Source organism: Plasmodium relictum (assembly GCF_900005765.1).
Source record: "Plasmodium relictum strain SGS1 genome assembly, chromosome: 9".
NCBI lineage: Eukaryota > Apicomplexa > Aconoidasida > Haemosporida > Plasmodiidae > Plasmodium > Plasmodium relictum.
The window spans coordinates 1,416,647-1,437,440 of NC_041687.1; the positions used below are offsets into that span (position 1 = coordinate 1,416,647).

Sequence of the window (20,794 nt, forward strand, 5' to 3'; positions counted from 1 at the left end):
TTAATATTGTAAAGGTATAATCTTCTAAGGTATATACATAATTTGTGAATTTCATAATAATGTAAATATAAAAATTAACTATATTAAGCTTTTATCACTGTATCATAACACTCTTTTTATGGCAAAATTTTATATTTTTCTTTTTAAAAAATAATAAATTTTTTATAAAAAAAATATTTTTAATTTTGCCAACATGCGATGCCATTTATGCATTTGATTAATAATACAGTTTCCAAATATCTTTTATAATTTTATTAATCTTTGTAATTTTTATGAGTATTATTTTTTTTTATACTTTTTTTTTTTTTTTTTTTTTTTTGTAAAATATTCCTTTAAAAAAATTAACGTCTACATAATATTAGTTATTATGTCGTATTATAATCATCTTAAAACGTTATTCAAAATAAAAAAAAATAAAAGATTTTAAGAATTCTTTAGCTCTTATTTACTCCTGATAAAGTATTATGTTCAAATTATAGGAAAAGTTCAAAAAAAATTTTAAATGATATAATTTCATTAAAATATGGTTAGAAGAAGAAATGTTTTACTAATCTATTTCTAGCACATCACTATTATTTTTTTTAGTATTATCCAAATTTTTTATTATTGGTTTAATTAAAACATCTTCATTTTCCCAATCATATAAAACTTCCGTCTGTATATGAAAAAGTGAAAATAAAAAGATATACGAATAAAATTAAAAGAAACATAAAAAAATGTGTTAAATAAAATATATTCGTTTTACATTTAAATTATTCTCATTCAAAGAATCACAAATATTTTTGTAGAATGAGTCAATCATAACTTCATGAGGAAAACAGCTAACATCACATATTGGGCATTTCCATTTTTTATTTGGTGCTCTAAAAAAAAAAAAAAAAATTATTGTATCTATTTACTTGTATAATTTTCCACATATTCACTAAATTTACTTTTTTTTTTTTTTTTTTTTCTTACAATTTATTTTGACTAATAATCCAAGAAGCAAAACAGAATGGATCTAAATGCTTGCAAAAAACACTTTTACAAGGTAATTTTATTTTTGAATATGTGTAAGGGCAAAAAAAGTTGATAGTGTTATTTTGCCCATTTACAATTTGTATATCATTATCCTCACATAATTTAGATTTTATTAAGTTAGCTAAATGCAATTTACAGAGTTTTTCTTCAACAATAGAATACTTAATAATATGACAGGCTACGTGAAGAGTACTTGTTTCAATATTATTAATAATACATAATGTGAAGCAGTAAAACATTTCTGGAATAAGAAATTTTTCTGCCTTTCTATTTTTTAAAGAAAGCATAATAACATTATAACCATATTTTAAATACCTAGAAGGAATGACGATTTCACGATCTACTCTTTTGATTGCTCTGTCAAAATAAGGTAATTTGATAGTATGCTTATTATTAATAATAATAGAAAAATGCTTAGGAAAACTAATGTAGGGATTCCAAAATCTTTGCATATCAAGCTTTATACCTCTTAGTTCAAGTCTTTTTGAATTTGTTGATAACTCTCTGAAATCTGTATCATCTAACTTAAAAAACATATGCTCATCTACTTCTTCATTTAATTCTTGAGGTATTTTAAATATATTTATATTTAGTATTTTTTTAATTAAATTGTCAGGAACACTTAGTAAGCTTCTGCAAAATAGACATATGTAGCCTTTTTCTTTTATCGAATTTAGTCTATTTATTAAAGTCTTCTTTGAACATAGAAATCTTTTCATATCAGAAAATCTTCTGTTAGATATTTTTGATCTTTCATTTGATTCAAACAAAAAATTATGATCATTTAAGCTTCTTAATTTGTTCTGATTATAATTATTAGCATTTCTGCTAATATCATGATTATTATATCTGGATTCTATGAGAGTTACACCCGAAACATTATTATAAATATTGTTATTAGTTTTATTAAGATCAACAGTATCATTAATATTATTATTATTTGTACCTTTTTTAGTAATTAAATCACAAGAATTCCATATATAATTTCTTTTAGAACTGAAACCAGCAACTTCTTCGTTTTCCTCATCTCTACATATATGAGAAATAGTACAACTTTCAGTATTTCTAGATTTTCTTATATCCTTTTCATCATTCAAAATATTATTAATTTTATCGCTTGAATCCTTACTTTCTTGAATACTCCTATTTTTAAGACTTCTTTTTAAAAGATCATTCATGTTAACTTCTCTATTTTCAAAATTTGAAATTTTGCTATCGAATAAATTTTTTTCTATATTATTTTCCTCTGAATTTCCATTTTCTACGTTTTGAACATTTTTGTTCAATAATTTTTTATTTTCATTTGTGATATTTTTTGTTTTGCTTAAACAATTATTTTTATCTTGTATTAAAATTATATCTTTATTTTTTCCCTTAGTTTTTGGTACATTCAATTCCTCAGAAATGCTGTTATTTTTGGAGTTATTATCATCACCACTTAAATAATTTTTGTTTATTTCATTATTTTGATTATTAATAACATCACTTACATTGCTTTCATCCTTTTGCTTAAAGCTAATATTATCGTCCAATATATAGCAACTATCACCTTTATCATTCTGTTCATTATTTTGTTGAGAATTTGAAGTAATAAAAAAAGAGTTTGAATTCCTACAATTATTTTCTCTTTTACGTAAATCAGATAACATATCATTGCATGCATTATTCCTCGATCTATCAGGAGAATTTAATAAGCATGCATTCTCCTCAATATTTGCATGCCTATTTTTTTTTTTTTTTTGGGATTTATAAAACAATGCTTCTTTTTCAAAATATGCTATCCATGAGAGGTAGCAAGCATTTTCGTTATATGAACAGATATGACAACTTATATATTTCTTATCATTCTTCTTAATAAAATAATTATCTAAATCCGCTAAATCATAAGAATTAAATAAATTTAATTTATTATGAGCACCAAAATAATTCATTTGCATATCTGGATAATTTTTTCTGAGATTTAAACAATTGTTAACAAAAAATTCATGATATTTTGTTTTTATAGATTTTGTATTTTTATATAATTCAATTCTTTTTTCACAATATTTTACATCTTCAAAATTTTTTACTGAATCATAATATGTATAAATAGTTCTCATATCGTTTATTTTTGAATCATTAGGTTCCTCATATGTTTTATCTTTTGAATTATAAAAATTACTAGGATTGTTCTTTTTTTCTTCATCTGATATATAATGTTTTTCATTAATCAATGAATCATTACAACTATTTAAAGGTATCCCTTTTTGCTTTACATTATGAATTTGCGTCAAATTTTTAGTATTATTATCATTATAATTACCTTTACAGTCAGTAATATCAGAATTACAATTTATACTATTATTTGTATTATTACTATTGGTACTATTATTACTATTACTTCTTTTATTGAATTTGAAATTATTAATTTCAACATTTTCAGTGCAATTCTTTTTTTCTAGACCATTAATGCATACCATGTTATCATTTCTCTCATTATTTTTCAAATCAATCGATGCATTATTCTTCAAAGATTTTTTTTCTTCATTTTCATTATGACCTGCATTTGAAGAACTATTTTGAAATTCAATGAATTCATTTTTATTTTTTTTTCCTTCATTAAATTCATTAATTATTTTGCTTTTGTTATTGCTAATATTTCCATGAATATTTTTTATTTGGCATATTCTCTTCATATTGGCATTGCATGTGCTACCATTAGTACTATTTAAATCATTTGTTTGCTTTTTTATATTATCATTATTTGAATTTATTGTTTTCGTAGTATCTTTGATATCTGAACTATCATTGGTAATTATTTTCTCTTCTATATTTATTTTACTCAAATTGTTAATTCGATTTAAATTATTAATATCTACATATTTTATAATATTTGAATTATTATATAAACTAATTACATTTATGCACCTTTTATCAATCCCATCATCATTTGAATTGCATATATTTTCTATCATATCTTTATTTTCATGATATAGCATATTATTCAATACAATATTTGAATTATCATTAGTATTGAATACTCTCACATTCGATGCATTTCCATTAATATTATTTATATGCATGTTTTCATCTACAAACTTTTTTAAGATAGTAGATTCATTATTTATTGTATGACACGCATTTTCTTCTTTGTTTTTTACAATATTTGTATTCAATAAATTATTATCACTATGATTAATAATATCAACTTTATCATCTTGTTTACTTTTCATAATGCATGCATTTTTTTCTTTCACTATGCACTTTAAATTTTTTACCACATTACAGCTTTTATGTTTATCTATAAAATTTGTATCATTATTACATATACTTTTTTCATTAAAATTCTTCATTTTATTATGATAAACATTTAAAATTTCTTCATTTTTATTCATTTCATTTAATGGAGCATTTTTTTTTAGTATTTCCTTATGGTCTTTATGCGTAAATGCTTTTTCTGAATATTCATTTGTATTATGCTTCGGTATAATTACTGTTTTATTTTGTAAGTGTTTATCTAAATTAGGTAAATCATCATTTCTTAAAGTACTTTCATTGATAGTGTTATTTTCCATATTTTCCTCTGGAATATTTGAAATGTTTGTTTGACAATTATCCTTTTCATAATTAACAATATGATTTTTACTATTGTCAACATTATTTCTGTTGTAACAATTCTCATTATTATTGTTATAATCTTTTATATTCCCATCGAACTCATTTAGTGCACTATTATTTATATCTTTAAAACATTTACTAACTTTTGAATTAATACCTTTATTACTTTTTTTAATTAAGCTCGTAGTATCTTCCTCTGTATTTTTAATTTTAGGAGAATCTCTTTTATAATTTAAATAAAAATATAATTTTTCAAAATACTCAACTGAAGGAAAAAAAAATTGATTTGGTTTTATATTTATTGATAATAAAATTTTTTTAAAAAATATGTTCATTTTTTTATTTAATTTAAATATTTCATCGAATAGCATAATATTTTTTGATATATCATTTAATGAATTATCTACACTCGAATTTCTATTTACAGTTTTAGAGTTACAAAAATTATCCAATAAAATATTAATAAATTCACAATTTTTACAAATAAAATTATAATTTCTAAAATCATTAAATATATCAAAATATAGTAAAATATTAGTATATGATTCTAAAAGATGTACTTGAAAACTTCCATTTATAAAATTAATACAATTCTTATTTTGTGCATTATAAAAATTTATGATATTCATATTTTTAATAAGAGCACTAATATTATTTAAAACAAGGTTGTCAATAGCTGTATAGTACTGATTATATCTATCCATATAATTCATTTTAATATCATTTATATTTAATGTATCTAATTGATAATCATTAATTCTATCCTTATTTAAAGTATTTTTATTTGAAGCATGCGTAACATTTGATTCTTTCATTTCATTTTTTAATAAATCATTTTTATTTTTTACAAATATTTTATTATTAGAATTTAGTGATACATCATTCTGATTTTTTTGTTTTTCATTATTTTTACATAAAGAAGGCAACTTTTTAGACTTTTTTTTGTCATTATTAGTTTCATTTAACTTTTTATTACTTGAAATATTTGAATCTCCAGTATTTAATTCATTATTTAAACTGCATTGTGAGTCATTATTCTCCATAAAACCATGAGAAATATGCATTGCATTTTTTAATCCCATTTTTTTTGTATTACCATTATTACGCTTACAATCCCCAAACTTAACTTTTTTCGAAGATTTCATAATTTTAACATACTCATTAGAACTTTTATTTTTTTTATCAAATTTATCGGTAGTATTTTTTCCACTAACCCTAGAATCCACATTCGAGTTATTATAAATATGTTTGGTATCACAAATAGTTTGCACTTTATTTCCTGTTAATATAGAATTCTGAATAACATTACCCTTACTACTTAAATCAGATTTTAATCCATCTATTAAGATTAAGTCACCTGATTTACAGGGACGTTTTTCTTTTAATGTGTTTAAAATATTTTCAAGAAAATTAATATAATAATCATATTTATCATTCTCTATATTTAGTATATCTTTTATATTTATTATCATTTCATTATTCAGATTGCTACTATCATTTATGCTATTATCACAACTAATGTTGCATGTGCTATCATTATTACTATCGTTGTTATTAACTTTTTTTGCATTATCTTTTTTTATTTTCTCATTTTTTTTACTTTGATTTATTTGCTTTAAAAAATTTATTTTATCAGATTTTTCTAATGCATGGATGGCATTTTTATTATTTTTAATTGATTTATCATGAACAGGTATAATTTCATTATTTTTGTTTACTAAATTTACATTAGATTGTATTATTTTTTTTTCATTAAGCTTTTTTGTTATACACTCAGAGTCCTTATATTTTATTCTTTTAGGTTTGTCTGTATTATCTGTATCATTTTTATTAACCTTCCCAGAAATATTTAAATTAATTTTTTTACTATTTTTATTAGAAGCATTCAAAACATATTGTATTATATCTTCATTGCTATTTTTATTTAATCTATGCATTGATTCAATTTCATCATTTATGCAATAATTTATGTTGTTAACTATTGGTGCATCTTTTTTTTCATTTGAAGATATCATTTTTTTTTCAATATCATTCATTTCTTTAAAATAATATACTTTTTCTGTTATATTTTTATTTTGTTCTTGTGAAAATGGAGGTATATGTTTTTTATTGGAATTATACTCATACTGACGTTTTTTAATAATTTCGTGTTCATTCATTTTAGTTGATATACTATTTGCTTCCTTTTCAATTTTTTTTTTTTTTTCACCTGAATATGACTCTACTATTTTTTGCTTAACTTCAAAATTTTTACTTTTACATTCCCCATTTTCATCGATATTTTGACAATTTAATTCTTCATCTAATATATTATTTTTGTTGTTATTTATAATTTTATGAATTAAATTTCCGTTTATATTATTTTCAGTTAAATTTCTATTAACTTCAATATAATCAATAATATTTTTTTCTTCACATATTTTCTCATTAGAAATATTCAATTTTTTATTATTAAATGTTTTTTCAATTTCTCTCTCTTTTTGAATGTTATGATTATTTTCACTAATTATTTCATAATTTTCCTCATTTACATTAATTTTCCGTAATGAATTAACTTTAGGGTCACCTTTACTTAAGCAAGAATCATTTTTTTCATACAAATTATCTGCATTTTGCACTTTTTCATTTAAATATAATTTATCTTTTCCTTGAATTTTTTCTCCCAACTTAACATGGTCACTTTTACATAAATTTATGTTCTTACTAAGAAATTTACCTTTATCTATTATTTCATTTGTATCATTTATTTCATCAAAATCTAAAAATCTTTTCTCATAATTATTTTCTAACCCACGTATATTTAATTTATACATGTATGCATTATTTGAGATTCTTTTCATATTTTTTTTTAATGTATTTAATTTCTCCTTAAAAATATTTCCTGTGCATGTTTTTTTTTGCAACTTTTTCTTATCTGATACTTTTTTTTTTAAATTTTTACTTAAAAAATTAACATTACTAATCATGCATGTTTCTTCTACTATCTTATTTTTTTTTCCTAATTTTAATTTAATATCATTTTCTTTTTTTTCGTTGTTTTCATTTTCATTAACTTTATTACTATTATCATTATTATTACTATTATTATTATTACTATTATTATTATTAATATTATTATTATTATCATTATTATTACTATTATTATTATTACTATTATCACTACTATTATTATTATTATTACTATTATTACTATTATTATTATTATTATTATTATTACTATTATTATTATTACTATTATCACTACTATTATTATTATTTTTACTATTATTATTATTATTATTATTAATATTATTATTATTATTATTATTATTATTATTATTATTATTATTATTGTTATTATTATTATTATTATTATTATTATTATTATTATTATTATTATTATTATTATTATCATTATCATTATCATTATTATCATTATTATTATTAATATTAATATTAATACTATTATTATTATTATTATTATTATTATTAATATTATTATTATTATGATTATTACTATCAGTTTTCATATCTTCACTTTCAAAATTTTTATTTTTGGCATGTGTAATTATATATTTATTATTACTTTTTTTTACATTCATATTTTCATCTCTTAATTCTTTGAGTACATCTTTTCCTTCTCCAGTAATGTTAGGATAATAATATTTTAAACACAATAGTTCATTCGTAACATTGGATATAGTGTTCTTATCATTATTTAATATTTGATGGTTAATATTTTCATCTTCTAATGCTTTTTTAGATAAATCTAAATCATTTTTTGTTTCATACTGCTCATATATTTCATCGCTGATAAATAACAATTCTGAAAAATTTGATGAATCATATTGTTTTTTGGATAAAAAATCTTCTTTGGATAGCCCATTATTATTTAAATTAACTTTTTTTAAACTTTTATCACAACCACATCCCACATCATCATTTAATGCATTATTATTACCAACATTAAATAATTCAAATTTTCTTTTATCTCTATGTTTACCACATAACGCTTTATCATCATTAGAAGTGTTTTTTGAAAAAATATAATTAATATCACGATTTTCATTTAAAGTATTAGATTCATTACTTATATTTGCAAGATGAGACTCATTTGTCTCCTTATTATGAATTCTACTAAAATTATCTAATATATTAACGTTATTTTTTATATTTGTATTATTCTCATTACTTATTTCTTCATTATTATTACTAGAAAAATTATCCAATACATTCTTATTATTTTTCACAATTGTGCTATATGCATTATTTTTGTCTGCGTAGTAACTGTTATCAATGTTCTCTAATATATCATTTCTCACATTTCCAGTATATTCATTATTTTTTTTATCAGAAACACGTAAAATGTTTTGGACATTTTCTCGATTTTTATTGCTTAGAGAATTATCCCCATTCTCATAATTATCCCCGACAGGAGTATTAATGTCTATATCATTCAACAGAGTATTATTTTTTATTAAATAATTATTCAAATTTGTTGCCATACAAGCATTTTTATTAATACTCTCTAGTTCTGCTCTGTTAGTTATATCTTTAGAATCTTCAATTGCTAAAAGATTATTTTTCATCTCTTTAGCTATCATACTTTCATTTAGTTGATTATCAGTAATATTAATTACTTTTCTTTTTTTTTCAATATTATCCATTTCTTCTTTCAATTTTAAAACTGCTTCTCTTGCTTGACTTTTTAATGTTGAACTTAAGTTCTCAAAAGGTTCCCAAGTATTTTCATCGCTATCATAATTTTTCCATTTTATAAAAAATTCGAAATTATCTAAACTGTCCTCTTTACCATTCTTCTTTTTCTTTCTATTAAATTTATATCTTGCCATTACAATTTTCTCAACTTCAAAAACATCATTATAATCAGGTTCTCCAATATCTGTTAAGCTAACTTCTGAACTATAATCATCATCAATGATATTTTTTAATTTATTTCTTTTTGGAGGTTTATTTGTATAACTTTTGTTTTTTTTTAATACCATTTTTTTAAATAATATTTTTTATTGATATTTTTATAAGATATAAAAACAAATATGTTATATATATATATTTATATATATACAATATGTGCATAAATGTATATATATATATATATATATATAATATATATATGTGCATGTGCATATTTTTATATATATAAAAAAAAATATATTCCTTTTTTCATTTTAAAACTTATATGAAAAAATATATATTTTTTATGTAAAGAAAAACAAGCTAATTAATAATATTGTAGAATAAGTAAAAATTAGTTTAAAAAGTGCATTATTTGATGTACATGTATTTTCTGTATTTTTTTTTTTTTTTTTTTTTTTTTTTCAAGTATCACTATTATGATAATATAAAATGAATCACAAAAAATACGTAAAATACCAGTAAATAAAAAAAAAATTATTGGTATACTTATCAATTAAATATTAAAAAAAAAATACATATATTTTTTTTTAACTATATAAATTTTGTACCCTTATTTTTCATATATTAATAATTAATTTTAAAAAATACACAAAGCTGTAGATATTAATCAAGGAAATTTTTTTTTTTTTTTTTAAAAAGATAAATGATTATTTATTTTTTTTTTTTTTAAATATATACAATAGTATTCCAAGTTCAATTTTATAGCAATTTTTATAAATAAATATAGATGCAAATATTTGATATACAATCCCTAAATACTTTTTAATACAACTTGTTCTGATTATTATTAAATCTTGCTAGAAATGAAAAATTAAGTTATTGTATAAATTTCATCAATGTGTATATATATATATATAAATATTTATTAAAAAATATAATTCTTTATAAATAATTATTTTATAAAATTAAAGTTCTCTATTAAAAAATTATCATCTATAATGAATTATTTAAATATAAAACCATATTAATTTTTTTTAACAGTAAAAAATATATTTTAAATGATTTATAAATATTTTATATTTCTAAATATTTCCTAAAGCACACAATAAGAAGTTTTTTAAAAGTATTCAAAAATTGTAAAATTAAAATAATAGAATAAAATTTTTTTTCTTAAAGTTTTCCTTTTCCTACTCGTATGAATAATTTTTTTAAATTAAGAAAAATTTTTAAATTTATATTTTCATAAAAATACACATAAATATATGAAATTTTATTTAAAAAAGAAGTGTCATAAAAAAAAAGTATTAAAAATATAATAAATAAAATAATACGTCATCTTTAAACCAATAAAGAAAAATAGAGATAAATGAAAATGATGCACCATCTTTATTATTATCATGAAAAAAAAAAAAATTTATATTTTATATATTACAAAGATGTTCTTAGTTAAGCACACATAGATATGAACAAATCATTTTTCATTTTAAAAAGGTAAATATTCATATTTAAATATAAACTTTTTTCTTTTAATGTTATTTTGTGATACATATATCTAAATAATTTTTTGTTATAAAATTTAATAAATATATAAATAATCTCTATTTATTTTTCTGTTATCATTTTCCTAAATATATAATGCAGTAAAATATAATATGAAATACTAAAAAAAATATATATAACAAACTGCAATAGTAAAAGTTTGTCCTCCTCTTAAATATAAGTATAGAAAATATTAAAAAAAAATTGTCCATTTAATTTTTAAGACTTTAAAAATGTAAAATTTTTAAATACTAAAAATTTAAATTCGAAAGCATTACGTAAATATCATTTTTGTCTTAAACTTTAATTATAAATATATATATATATTTATGAAATTAATATATTCATATATATAATATAGTATAATTATAATATATATATATATATATATATATATATATATATATATATATAAATAGATATGAAAATATATGTATATACACAAAATTATATTAACAAATAAAAATTATTTTAAATGAAATATTTTTCTTTTTTTAAACAGTCTTAAACAATATTTCCTATAGCATATTTTGTATTTAACTAAAAAACATTAAAAATTAAAAAATCCTTTATATGATATACGGTTTGCTATATTAAAATTTTCTTAATATACCATGATAATTTTAAATAAAGATAACATTTGTCATAAATCTGACAATGAATATATAAAAATAAAAAATAGAATATTTTTTATTGTTTTTTTATATTTGACTATTGAATCTTAATGGTTTTTAACCATTTTTTATATTGCATGTTAACTCATTGGATAGAGCAAAAAAAAAAAAAAATGGAAGTATAAAAAAAAATTATGTAAATAAATAACATATATCAAATAATGGTGCCTTCATAAAAAAAAAAAAAAATATATGCATATATATATATATATATAATATATATATATAATATATATATATAAATAAAAAAAAAAAAATCATCTTTTAAATAAATGAAATTTTACTTATTAATTTTAAGAAAATACTATTAAGTATTATAAATTTAAATAAATTTTATATTTGATTAATTTAATTTTTTTTTTTTTTTAATAACATACATAAAGGAAATTGTAAAATGAAATATGAGAAAAAATTTTGGAATGATAAGAGTAGAAAAAAAAATGAAAAAATATTGAAAGACGAGTATCATAGAAATAAAAAATACAACAACGATGGATATAAATCACAAAATAATAAATTGAATTCAACGAAATCAAATTATACATCTTTTTCTCATAACTTGAAAAAAAAAAATTATGATGATGTGAAGAATAATTTGTCAGATAAACGAAATAATAAAAATGAATACTCAAAATCATTTAAAAAAACAATGAGGAATCAAAAATTAAATATGCCGTGTAATAACTTAAAAAATAATAATTCATTTCATAAAGAAAAATATATAAGAAGTTCAGGAGAAAAATCATCAAAATTTAATTTTTATAGTAACTATAATAATAATAGTGATAATTATAATAACCATATCAATAATAATAATTATAATAATAATAGCAACGATAATAATAATAGTAGTAATTATTATAGTAATAGTAGTGATAATAATAATAATGACACTAACATTAATTTAAATGAAAAGAGCATTAATTCTGAATTGAACAACTTAAATAAGGATTTGTACAATTTAATATATTGCACATCAAAAAATGAAGAAAATAATTCAAATATGATTAATATGACTTCAATTAATAATAATGTAAACAATTATAATATTCAAGAAACAAATAATATGAATATGATTATAAATGGAGGGGTAAGTAAATCTGATAATGATTTAAGTAATACATCTGTTACAAATAAAAACGACGAATTAATTTATCAAAATTATTTAAAGATGCAGCAATATAATAATGCAAATAATGATTATAAAACGAGTTTTAATAATTTTTACAATTCGCATAATATAAACATTAATAATAATATGAATACGAAAAATAAAAATTGCAATAACACATGGCCTCCAAATAATGAAAACAATAATGTGTTAAATAAACTAGCAGACATTAGAAATATTCCTTTTAATAATTTAGATAATGGTAATAGTAATTTTTACGTAAATGATAAAACAACTATGATAATTAATGATTTAAAAAAATGTTTAATTAATAATGAATCAAATTCACATTCTAAAAGTAATCATATGCTAAATGAGCTAACCGTTGATTATGCTGAGAAAAGTTTTCCTAATGAAAATAGCAAAAATTATTTAAATAATATAGTTACTACAAGTAAAATAAATAATAACAAAACATTAGATGAATATAATAATAATAATAATAATAATGGTTTTTTTACTTTGAATAATGAAAATGTGCATAATTACTTACAAAACAAGGAAGAAATGCAATATAATAGCACATACAATTTTATATCAAATGATAATAAATCTTTACAAGAATCTTCCATATCAAATGAAAGTAGTGTGGTAGATATAAGTGAGTATGGCAATAGAGATAAGACAATTTGTAATGGTAAAATATTTCCTAAAAGTAAAATTGAAGAATCTCTAAGAGTTTTAAATACATTACAGTTTGACATTGAAAGAGTATGTTGCTATATAAAACATTTTATTGATCCCCCTGAACAACTATTTCAAATTATGACTAATGTATTTTTGGACAAAACAGTAACAATAAATTCAAAAATTGCAATATTTTATGTATACAATCATTTAATTCAAGAATTAAGAAATAATTACAAAAATGATATAAATATATATAATTCAATAGCTGAAAAAGGCCTTCAAATATTTGTAATTCCTGTTTTAAGATATATATTAGATGAACAAGTAAATATTGAAATAATCAATAAATTTTACAGGTGTATTTCTATTTGGAATGAAAGAAATGTTTATAGTAAAATTGTATGTGAGCAGTTAAAATCATTACAAAAAAATCTTCATAGGAATGTTGATATAAATTTAAAACATTCAAGTAATCAAGCTCACAGTTTATTATCTAATGAATTTTCAAAATTTCTTCCTATAAATTTTATTTTAAAAATGCCTAGTATCAACAACGAACATAAAAAAGCATTAGAAGATAAAATTTTAAATGCTTTATTTAATAATTTATCTAAGGAAACATTAAAAAGTTTTGACAATAATGATATTGAAGAAGCATCAAAAATATCAGATAAAGTAATGAGAATATTTGGACAAGAATTAATATTGATTAATTCACAAATGCTTGAACTATCATCACTAATAAGTGATAATAATGAGAACCTAATAAAACTACAAAATTCAATGGAAAAGTTAAAAGAATAAAATATATTTTTTTCCATAAATTTTCAATTAGAATTTACATAATTTATTTAAATTTTTTTTTTTTCTTACAAGTTCTATTATTTGTTTTTTTTTAATTGTGCATCTGCTTATTTACGTATTTATTTAATTATATATTTATTTATTTGTTTTTGTTTCTTTTTTTATATTTTTCTTTTTTTAAATTTTTTAAGTTAAATGGGTTTTTATGTAAATTTTAACGAGTTTTAAAAAATTTTTTTTTTTTTAACTCAAATTTAATGATATTTTATTTAAATAAAACCATGTTTCATTAAAAAATTTTCATTGAAAAACAAAAAAAAAAAAAAATTAAGAATAAATAAAGATAATACAATGAATATTTAAAGATATAATTTTTTGTTTTATTTTTTTTACAATTCTTATTTTATATTCCATTTAGTTCCACTTTCTTCTCCATTCCCTATAAAAAAAAAATTAAATAAAGAAATGAATAAATAAATAAAGAAAAAAAGAAAGAGAGAAAGAAAATAAATTTTAATATTTAATATAAATTAAAATAAAAAATATGGAAATTTTAATAGTATACGATGATGCCATAAGAATATTTAAAGAATGTGCTAATGAACGTTTCCATAGTTCTCTTGTGTAATCATCAAACAAAACCATTTTAATTTTTTTTTCTGTAGTTCTTTCATTTTGTTTTATTTTATAATTCAATGAAATTATACTTTCAAAATTATTTAAAAATTTAATTCTATTTAAATACTCATTATTATATTTATGAATAATTTTTAGTAAAAAGTTGTTTGCATATTCATATCTTCTTTTTTCTGCATATTCCTCTTCACTTCTTATAATTCTACCTTTGTTCTGTTCATTTGACAAATTGGTTGTATTGGTTGTAGTATAGGATGTTAGCACAATTTGGTCATTTGTATAAGCTGTGTTGCTACTTTGATAAAAACGTTTTACAGTATTTCTAATAGCACATTTTCTAACAAAAGAAACATCACCACTATGAGTTATATTAGCCGTTATTCCTAAGAAATTTTTTAAATATATTTTATCATTTGTAAATAGTTTTCTTTTTTTTTCTTCACTATCTAAACTTGATTCAACATAAAGAAGTATATCATCTTTTTCATCATCAAGGAATGGACTTAAAAATATCCAATGCTTAAAATTAAATTTAAAAATATATAAATGATTCTTTGTTAAAACAAAAAATAATAATTTTCTTTTATTTTTATTTGTATTTCTTCTGAATATATTAAACTCGTCGTCTGATTGAGAATCAGATTTATCAGATATATCAGATTTTTTATTTTCATTGTCTTTACTTAATGAATCACTATATTCTGAATATGTGTTAGATTGATAAGACTCTTCATAATCCTCTTCTTCTTTATTTTTTTCTTTTTCTTTCATTTTCTTTTTTATCTGATCACTTGGAGTAATTTCTTTGTAGGCAAAAGATGTCATAATTATATTTTTTATATTCATATAATTTTTTAAATTATTTACAATTATATTATCTTGAAGTAAATCAACCTTTGTTTCATAGTCAGAACCAGATAAAAACTGAGAATATGATATAATTTCATCGCGAAAATATTTATTTAAGCTAATAAATATATCATATTCTTCATAACTTATATTACTTTCAAAATTGATGTATCCAAAAACAAAAAAATTATCATTTATTTTACTTAGGCATATTCTTGTTATATCAACATATTTTTTCTCTGAATGTATTATTAATTTTATATCTTTTTCTTCTGTTATATTTTCTTCAAAGTTATCTGGTATATATACTAAATAATATTTATCTAAACCTAATGCTAAAAAGTACCATTCTACACCTAACAGTAGATGAATTAAAGCAAAGAAATGTAAATAAATAAAAAAAATGAAATAAATTAAAATGAATAATATGCAAAAATATAATATAAGCAACAAATATTATGAATGCCATTAGATCTATTATAAACAAAATATGTACGATTTATAATCAAAAATTCATTTTTCATTAGTATTAATATATATACAATGTAATAACATTTACTATATAAAAAAAAAAAAAAAAAAACTAACAATAATACGCACATTCTTAAAATTTTTATCTTTTACTATTTTCCCGTATATATATAACAGGAGATATATGATATATTTGTGTAGGGGCCTTTCTTTCTAAAGATAACTGATTTTGAAAAGCTATTCGAAGAAATATCAATTTATAATAGAAAAAAAGAGCATGAATAATGGATTTCCTAAATAATACTTTATGTATATATCTCTTATAATTTATAAAGTATAATATAAAATATTTCAACTTTTTGGAGAAGCACATTAAATAAGATAAAGAAAATAAAGTATAAAAAAACATTGTATGAATAAAATGAAAATTTCTTTTATGATAAATATATGAAGCATATACTGACCCATAGTGAACATTATGAATATAAATAAATAAATACAATAATAATAAAATATTATTTTTATAAAAAAAATGAAATAAAGAACAGTCAACACACCATTTTTGTATTTCATTATATTGAGAAAATTGAATATATATAATTTTTTGTGTAAAATAATAGAAAAGTTGTGACAGCTCAGCAAAAAAATATTGTTCCTTATATGATAAAATATATTCACTGCTTATAATTTTTTTTATAAATTCCCTAGACATAATTTTAAAATAATAAAACAATATATTGTAGAAAATTAACATATTCATAGATTCTACAGCTGTTATATTATTTTTAAAAATTTCACTATATAAACGAAGAAAATGTGCAAAAACATTACAATCATAAAAGCTGCACTGGTTTAAAAAGTTCAGTAGAGTTTTTATTACATTTATTCTTACTAAATATTCTTTTAATTTAAAATAATTTTCATTATTTATGTTATTTATAATTAAAGTATAAAAAATTCTTAAAGCAGAATATAATATATATGCTTCGTTCACTTCTCCTCTACTACTATTAATAAAGACTCCTCTTTTATTGAATAACAATATATTAAAATTATTAGACTTATGCTCATAGACAATTTCTCTATCAAAACTCAAAAGATGAGATGAAATTTTATCTAATACAGTTTCATTAGGATTTTCTTCAGCTAATGAACTTGATGAAGAATCACCATAGGATGAATATGAATTATCTAATGAATTTTTTACATTTTGTTTTATACATTTTTCTTCTTCAGGATTTAAATTATTTTTTGTACTATTTTCGTTATTTTCAAGTTCGTTATAATTATTCAAATAATCAGTTGTATTAATATTGTTATTATTTTTTTTTTCATCTGCATCTAAGTTAACTTCAAAATTATCTACTTTTTTTTTTAGAGCAATCACGTCTTCATCTGTTTTGTTTCTATACTTGGTATTTAAATATTTAATTGTCTTTTTTTTTTTCACAACTTTAGGTATATCAAACATAAATTCTATATTATTATCTATTTCATTGTCAACAAATAAATCAAATGTTTGCAAAAAGTTATTATTATCTAATTTTAAAAAAAGTCTCCTTTTTTTATCGTTGATATTTTGAAGTTCTTTATATGAGCGCTTATATTGTGAAATATTTTTATTCATTTTAGCATTTTCAATTTTCTCTTTTATCTCCTTTTCTTTTAATTTTAATTTACTTATCTTTTTTTCATATATTAATTTGTTATATTTTAATATCCCAGGAAAATAGCCTTCTTGTAGATCTTTTTTTAATCCTTTAAAAATATCATTTTGAATAAATATATCTAATAGAGAAAATAGGTTTCCCATATAATGTTTTAAAAATATGTAAACTTGTTCTTTATAATCTAAACGGTCATCATCATTCATTAAAAAAAAATATTCTAATATTTTTTTTTTATTCCATTGTTTTTCCTCACGATTGCATAATCTAAATATATTTGTATTCACGCTGCTTTTAAATGAATAAAAGTAACCGCTAAATATATCAGCAATATTAATTAAAAGGCGTAAACAAACTTTTTTATTTTTTTTTATGTTTTGTTTCATTAAAGTTTTAAACATATTTTCAATACTACCACACCAAGTCTTTTCAATTAATATATCATAATCAATGTTAAATTCACTAAATAAGTTATCTTCATTTGATAAAATTTCTAAAAAATAATATGTTACTGAATTATTTCTCATAAAAGGACGTAAGTCAGTATATCGTGAAGAAATATTTAAAAGTTCTACACTTATTTTATTCAAATCAACTTTCTCTTCCTGATCCAATTCATTATCATTTTCTTCTCCTATCTTTTTTTTTGAAATTAGATATTCATTTTTTTTTTGTAATATAATTATTCTTGATAAAAATTGATTCATAATACGTAAAATACTTATAATAGTATTTTTAAAATTATAATATTCTACAATTCTTTTAATTTCTTCATTTCTCAAAACTTTTATAAATATCTTTATACAGTAATAATAAATTTCCTTCCATTTATCATTTACAATAATATTTTTTTCATGTAAAATAAAAAAAATTTTATGCAATTCTATGTGCTTGTAATCATTAAAAGGAATTAAATAAATGCATTTTAGCATTCTTATAATTATTTCTTCATTTTTTTTTTCTAAAAAAAAAAAAAAAGAAATATATAAGAAATGAATAATTAATATATAAATCAATATAAATATATATATAAGCACATATATATATTTTTCCTATTATTAATTGTTAGAACAAAAAATATCATCAATATAAATATAGATATATTTTTTTTTTTTCTTATTGTAACATATATTATTATATACCTAAACATACTAACAAAAAGTAATTAATATCGCTATTCCTGAACTCTTTTTTAACTTTAATTGAAAATTTGTCTACCTCTTTTAAAAAAAAAAAAGCAATAATATCTAAAGTATATTTTACAACATCAAGTAAGTATAATTCTATTTCATCATCAGATTTATAATAAAAATTAAATATATTATTATATTTATGTCCAAATAAAAAGGGTAATAATATTTTTAAATTATTTGTATTATTCAATATATATTCAATATTGCTTTTATATGTTTCTTGATTTTTTAAAACAACCAATAACCCATCTAAACTAGCACTTAATAAATAAGGGTTCCCCAGTTCCATTTTTATACAAATTAGCAACATATCAACAAAATGGTATGTATTGCACAATTCCAATAGAGATTTTTCATTAAATTTACAAATATTATTTAATATGTAAATTATTATATTACAAAAAAATGATTTTTTTTTAGAAATTTCCATTTTGTTCACATTTATTATTTCTTTTATCTTTTTATAAAAAAAGTTCATATGTATTTTATCTTTTGTTAAAATTTCGCAATGCTTAAAATAATGACTACATAATTGTGAAACTATAATATAAATATCCTTAAAATAATTAGGAATATCATCAAAATCGTAATCTTTATATTTTCTAATTTCCTCAGTTAATATCTAAGAGTTTAAATATATATATATATATATATATATATATAATATTTTCATAAATATAAGATAAAATTTATAAAAAAAAAATGATGAATATATATATATATATTAATAAAATAAAAAAAAAAACATTATAATAAGATTAAAGCAAAAAAGAATATATGGAAATAAAAATAGGAATTTATATAAAATGTATTTATAAAATGTTTTTAACTTTTAGAAGCCCTTCGTCATATGCAATTAAACAGTTTTCCTTATCTAACGTTAAAACTGATAAAAATCCTAAAATGTTTTCATTAAATGAATTTCTTAAAATTTGAATAACTTTATGTATACAGCTATTGAAACACCCAGCAATAAATTTATCCTTTGGTAAATAGCATAGCCCTTTAAAAATATTATCTAATGTTTCTTCCTAAAATTAACAAAAAAAAAAAAAAAAAATTAAAATAAATATTGATTCATGTATTTAATTAGATATAATGAACATATATATGATAAAATATATGTACTTAAATAAATGAAAAAAAAAGTAAAAAAATTACTTCAACTGAATTAAGTATAATTGATGCTATTATTTCTTCAAAGACAGAATAAATATAATATTTGTATTCTTCATTTAATTCTAAATTACATAATACACGCAAAATACTTATATTTAAATTAAAATCATTAATCAATACTAGCTTTGTAATAGCATAAATAAAAGTATTTCTTGAATCTTCATATTTCTCTAAAACTATTAATATCCTGTCTATTATTTGATTTACCTTCTTTTTCTGATCATCCAACTTTTCGCTTTTAACGAATAATAATTTTCTGAAATTTATTGGATCTTCATAGCATAATGTAGTTAATTCATTTAATATATTTACGTACTTCCTATAAGAATTTTCATGTATAATTATTGCTTCAATAAGATTTAATATATTTTCAATGTGACTAAAATTATCATCTTTGTTTTCATTTAAAATACTTAAATTTTTTATTATTTTTTTAATCATTACTTCGATTACATTAAAATAAAAGTAATAATTGTTTTATTTTATTTCTATTACTGATAATTATAT

At 19.2% G+C, this 20,794-nt stretch overlaps 3 protein-coding genes across 3 annotated transcripts; 1 reads left to right on the forward strand and 2 right to left on the reverse strand.

Moving 5' to 3' along the window:
- Positions 1–547: 547 nt before the first annotated feature.
- PRELSG_0938100 (conserved Plasmodium protein, unknown function) lies at positions 548–9,602 on the reverse strand (the record flags this gene model as incomplete). Its single annotated transcript, XM_028676831.1, has 3 exons — positions 548–655; positions 746–863; positions 958–9,602. 3 exons carry the CDS (start codon positions 9,600–9,602, stop codon positions 548–550), a joined length of 8,871 nt encoding a protein of 2,956 aa, XP_028533281.1.
- Positions 9,603–12,081: 2,479 nt separating this feature from the next.
- PRELSG_0938200 (conserved Plasmodium protein, unknown function) lies at positions 12,082–14,292 on the forward strand (the record flags this gene model as incomplete). Its single annotated transcript, XM_028676832.1, has 1 exon — positions 12,082–14,292. The coding sequence occupies one exon, from the start codon at positions 12,082–12,084 to the stop codon at positions 14,290–14,292; it is 2,211 nt and encodes a 736-aa protein (XP_028533282.1).
- Positions 14,293–14,706: 414 nt separating this feature from the next.
- PRELSG_0938300 (conserved Plasmodium protein, unknown function) lies at positions 14,707–20,728 on the reverse strand (the record flags this gene model as incomplete). Its single annotated transcript, XM_028676833.1, has 6 exons — positions 14,707–14,731; positions 14,858–16,133; positions 16,402–18,876; positions 19,058–19,730; positions 19,939–20,139; positions 20,270–20,728. The coding sequence occupies 6 exons, from the start codon at positions 20,726–20,728 to the stop codon at positions 14,707–14,709; spliced, it is 5,109 nt and encodes a 1,702-aa protein (XP_028533283.1).
- Between the last annotated feature and the right edge of the window lie 66 nt (positions 20,729–20,794).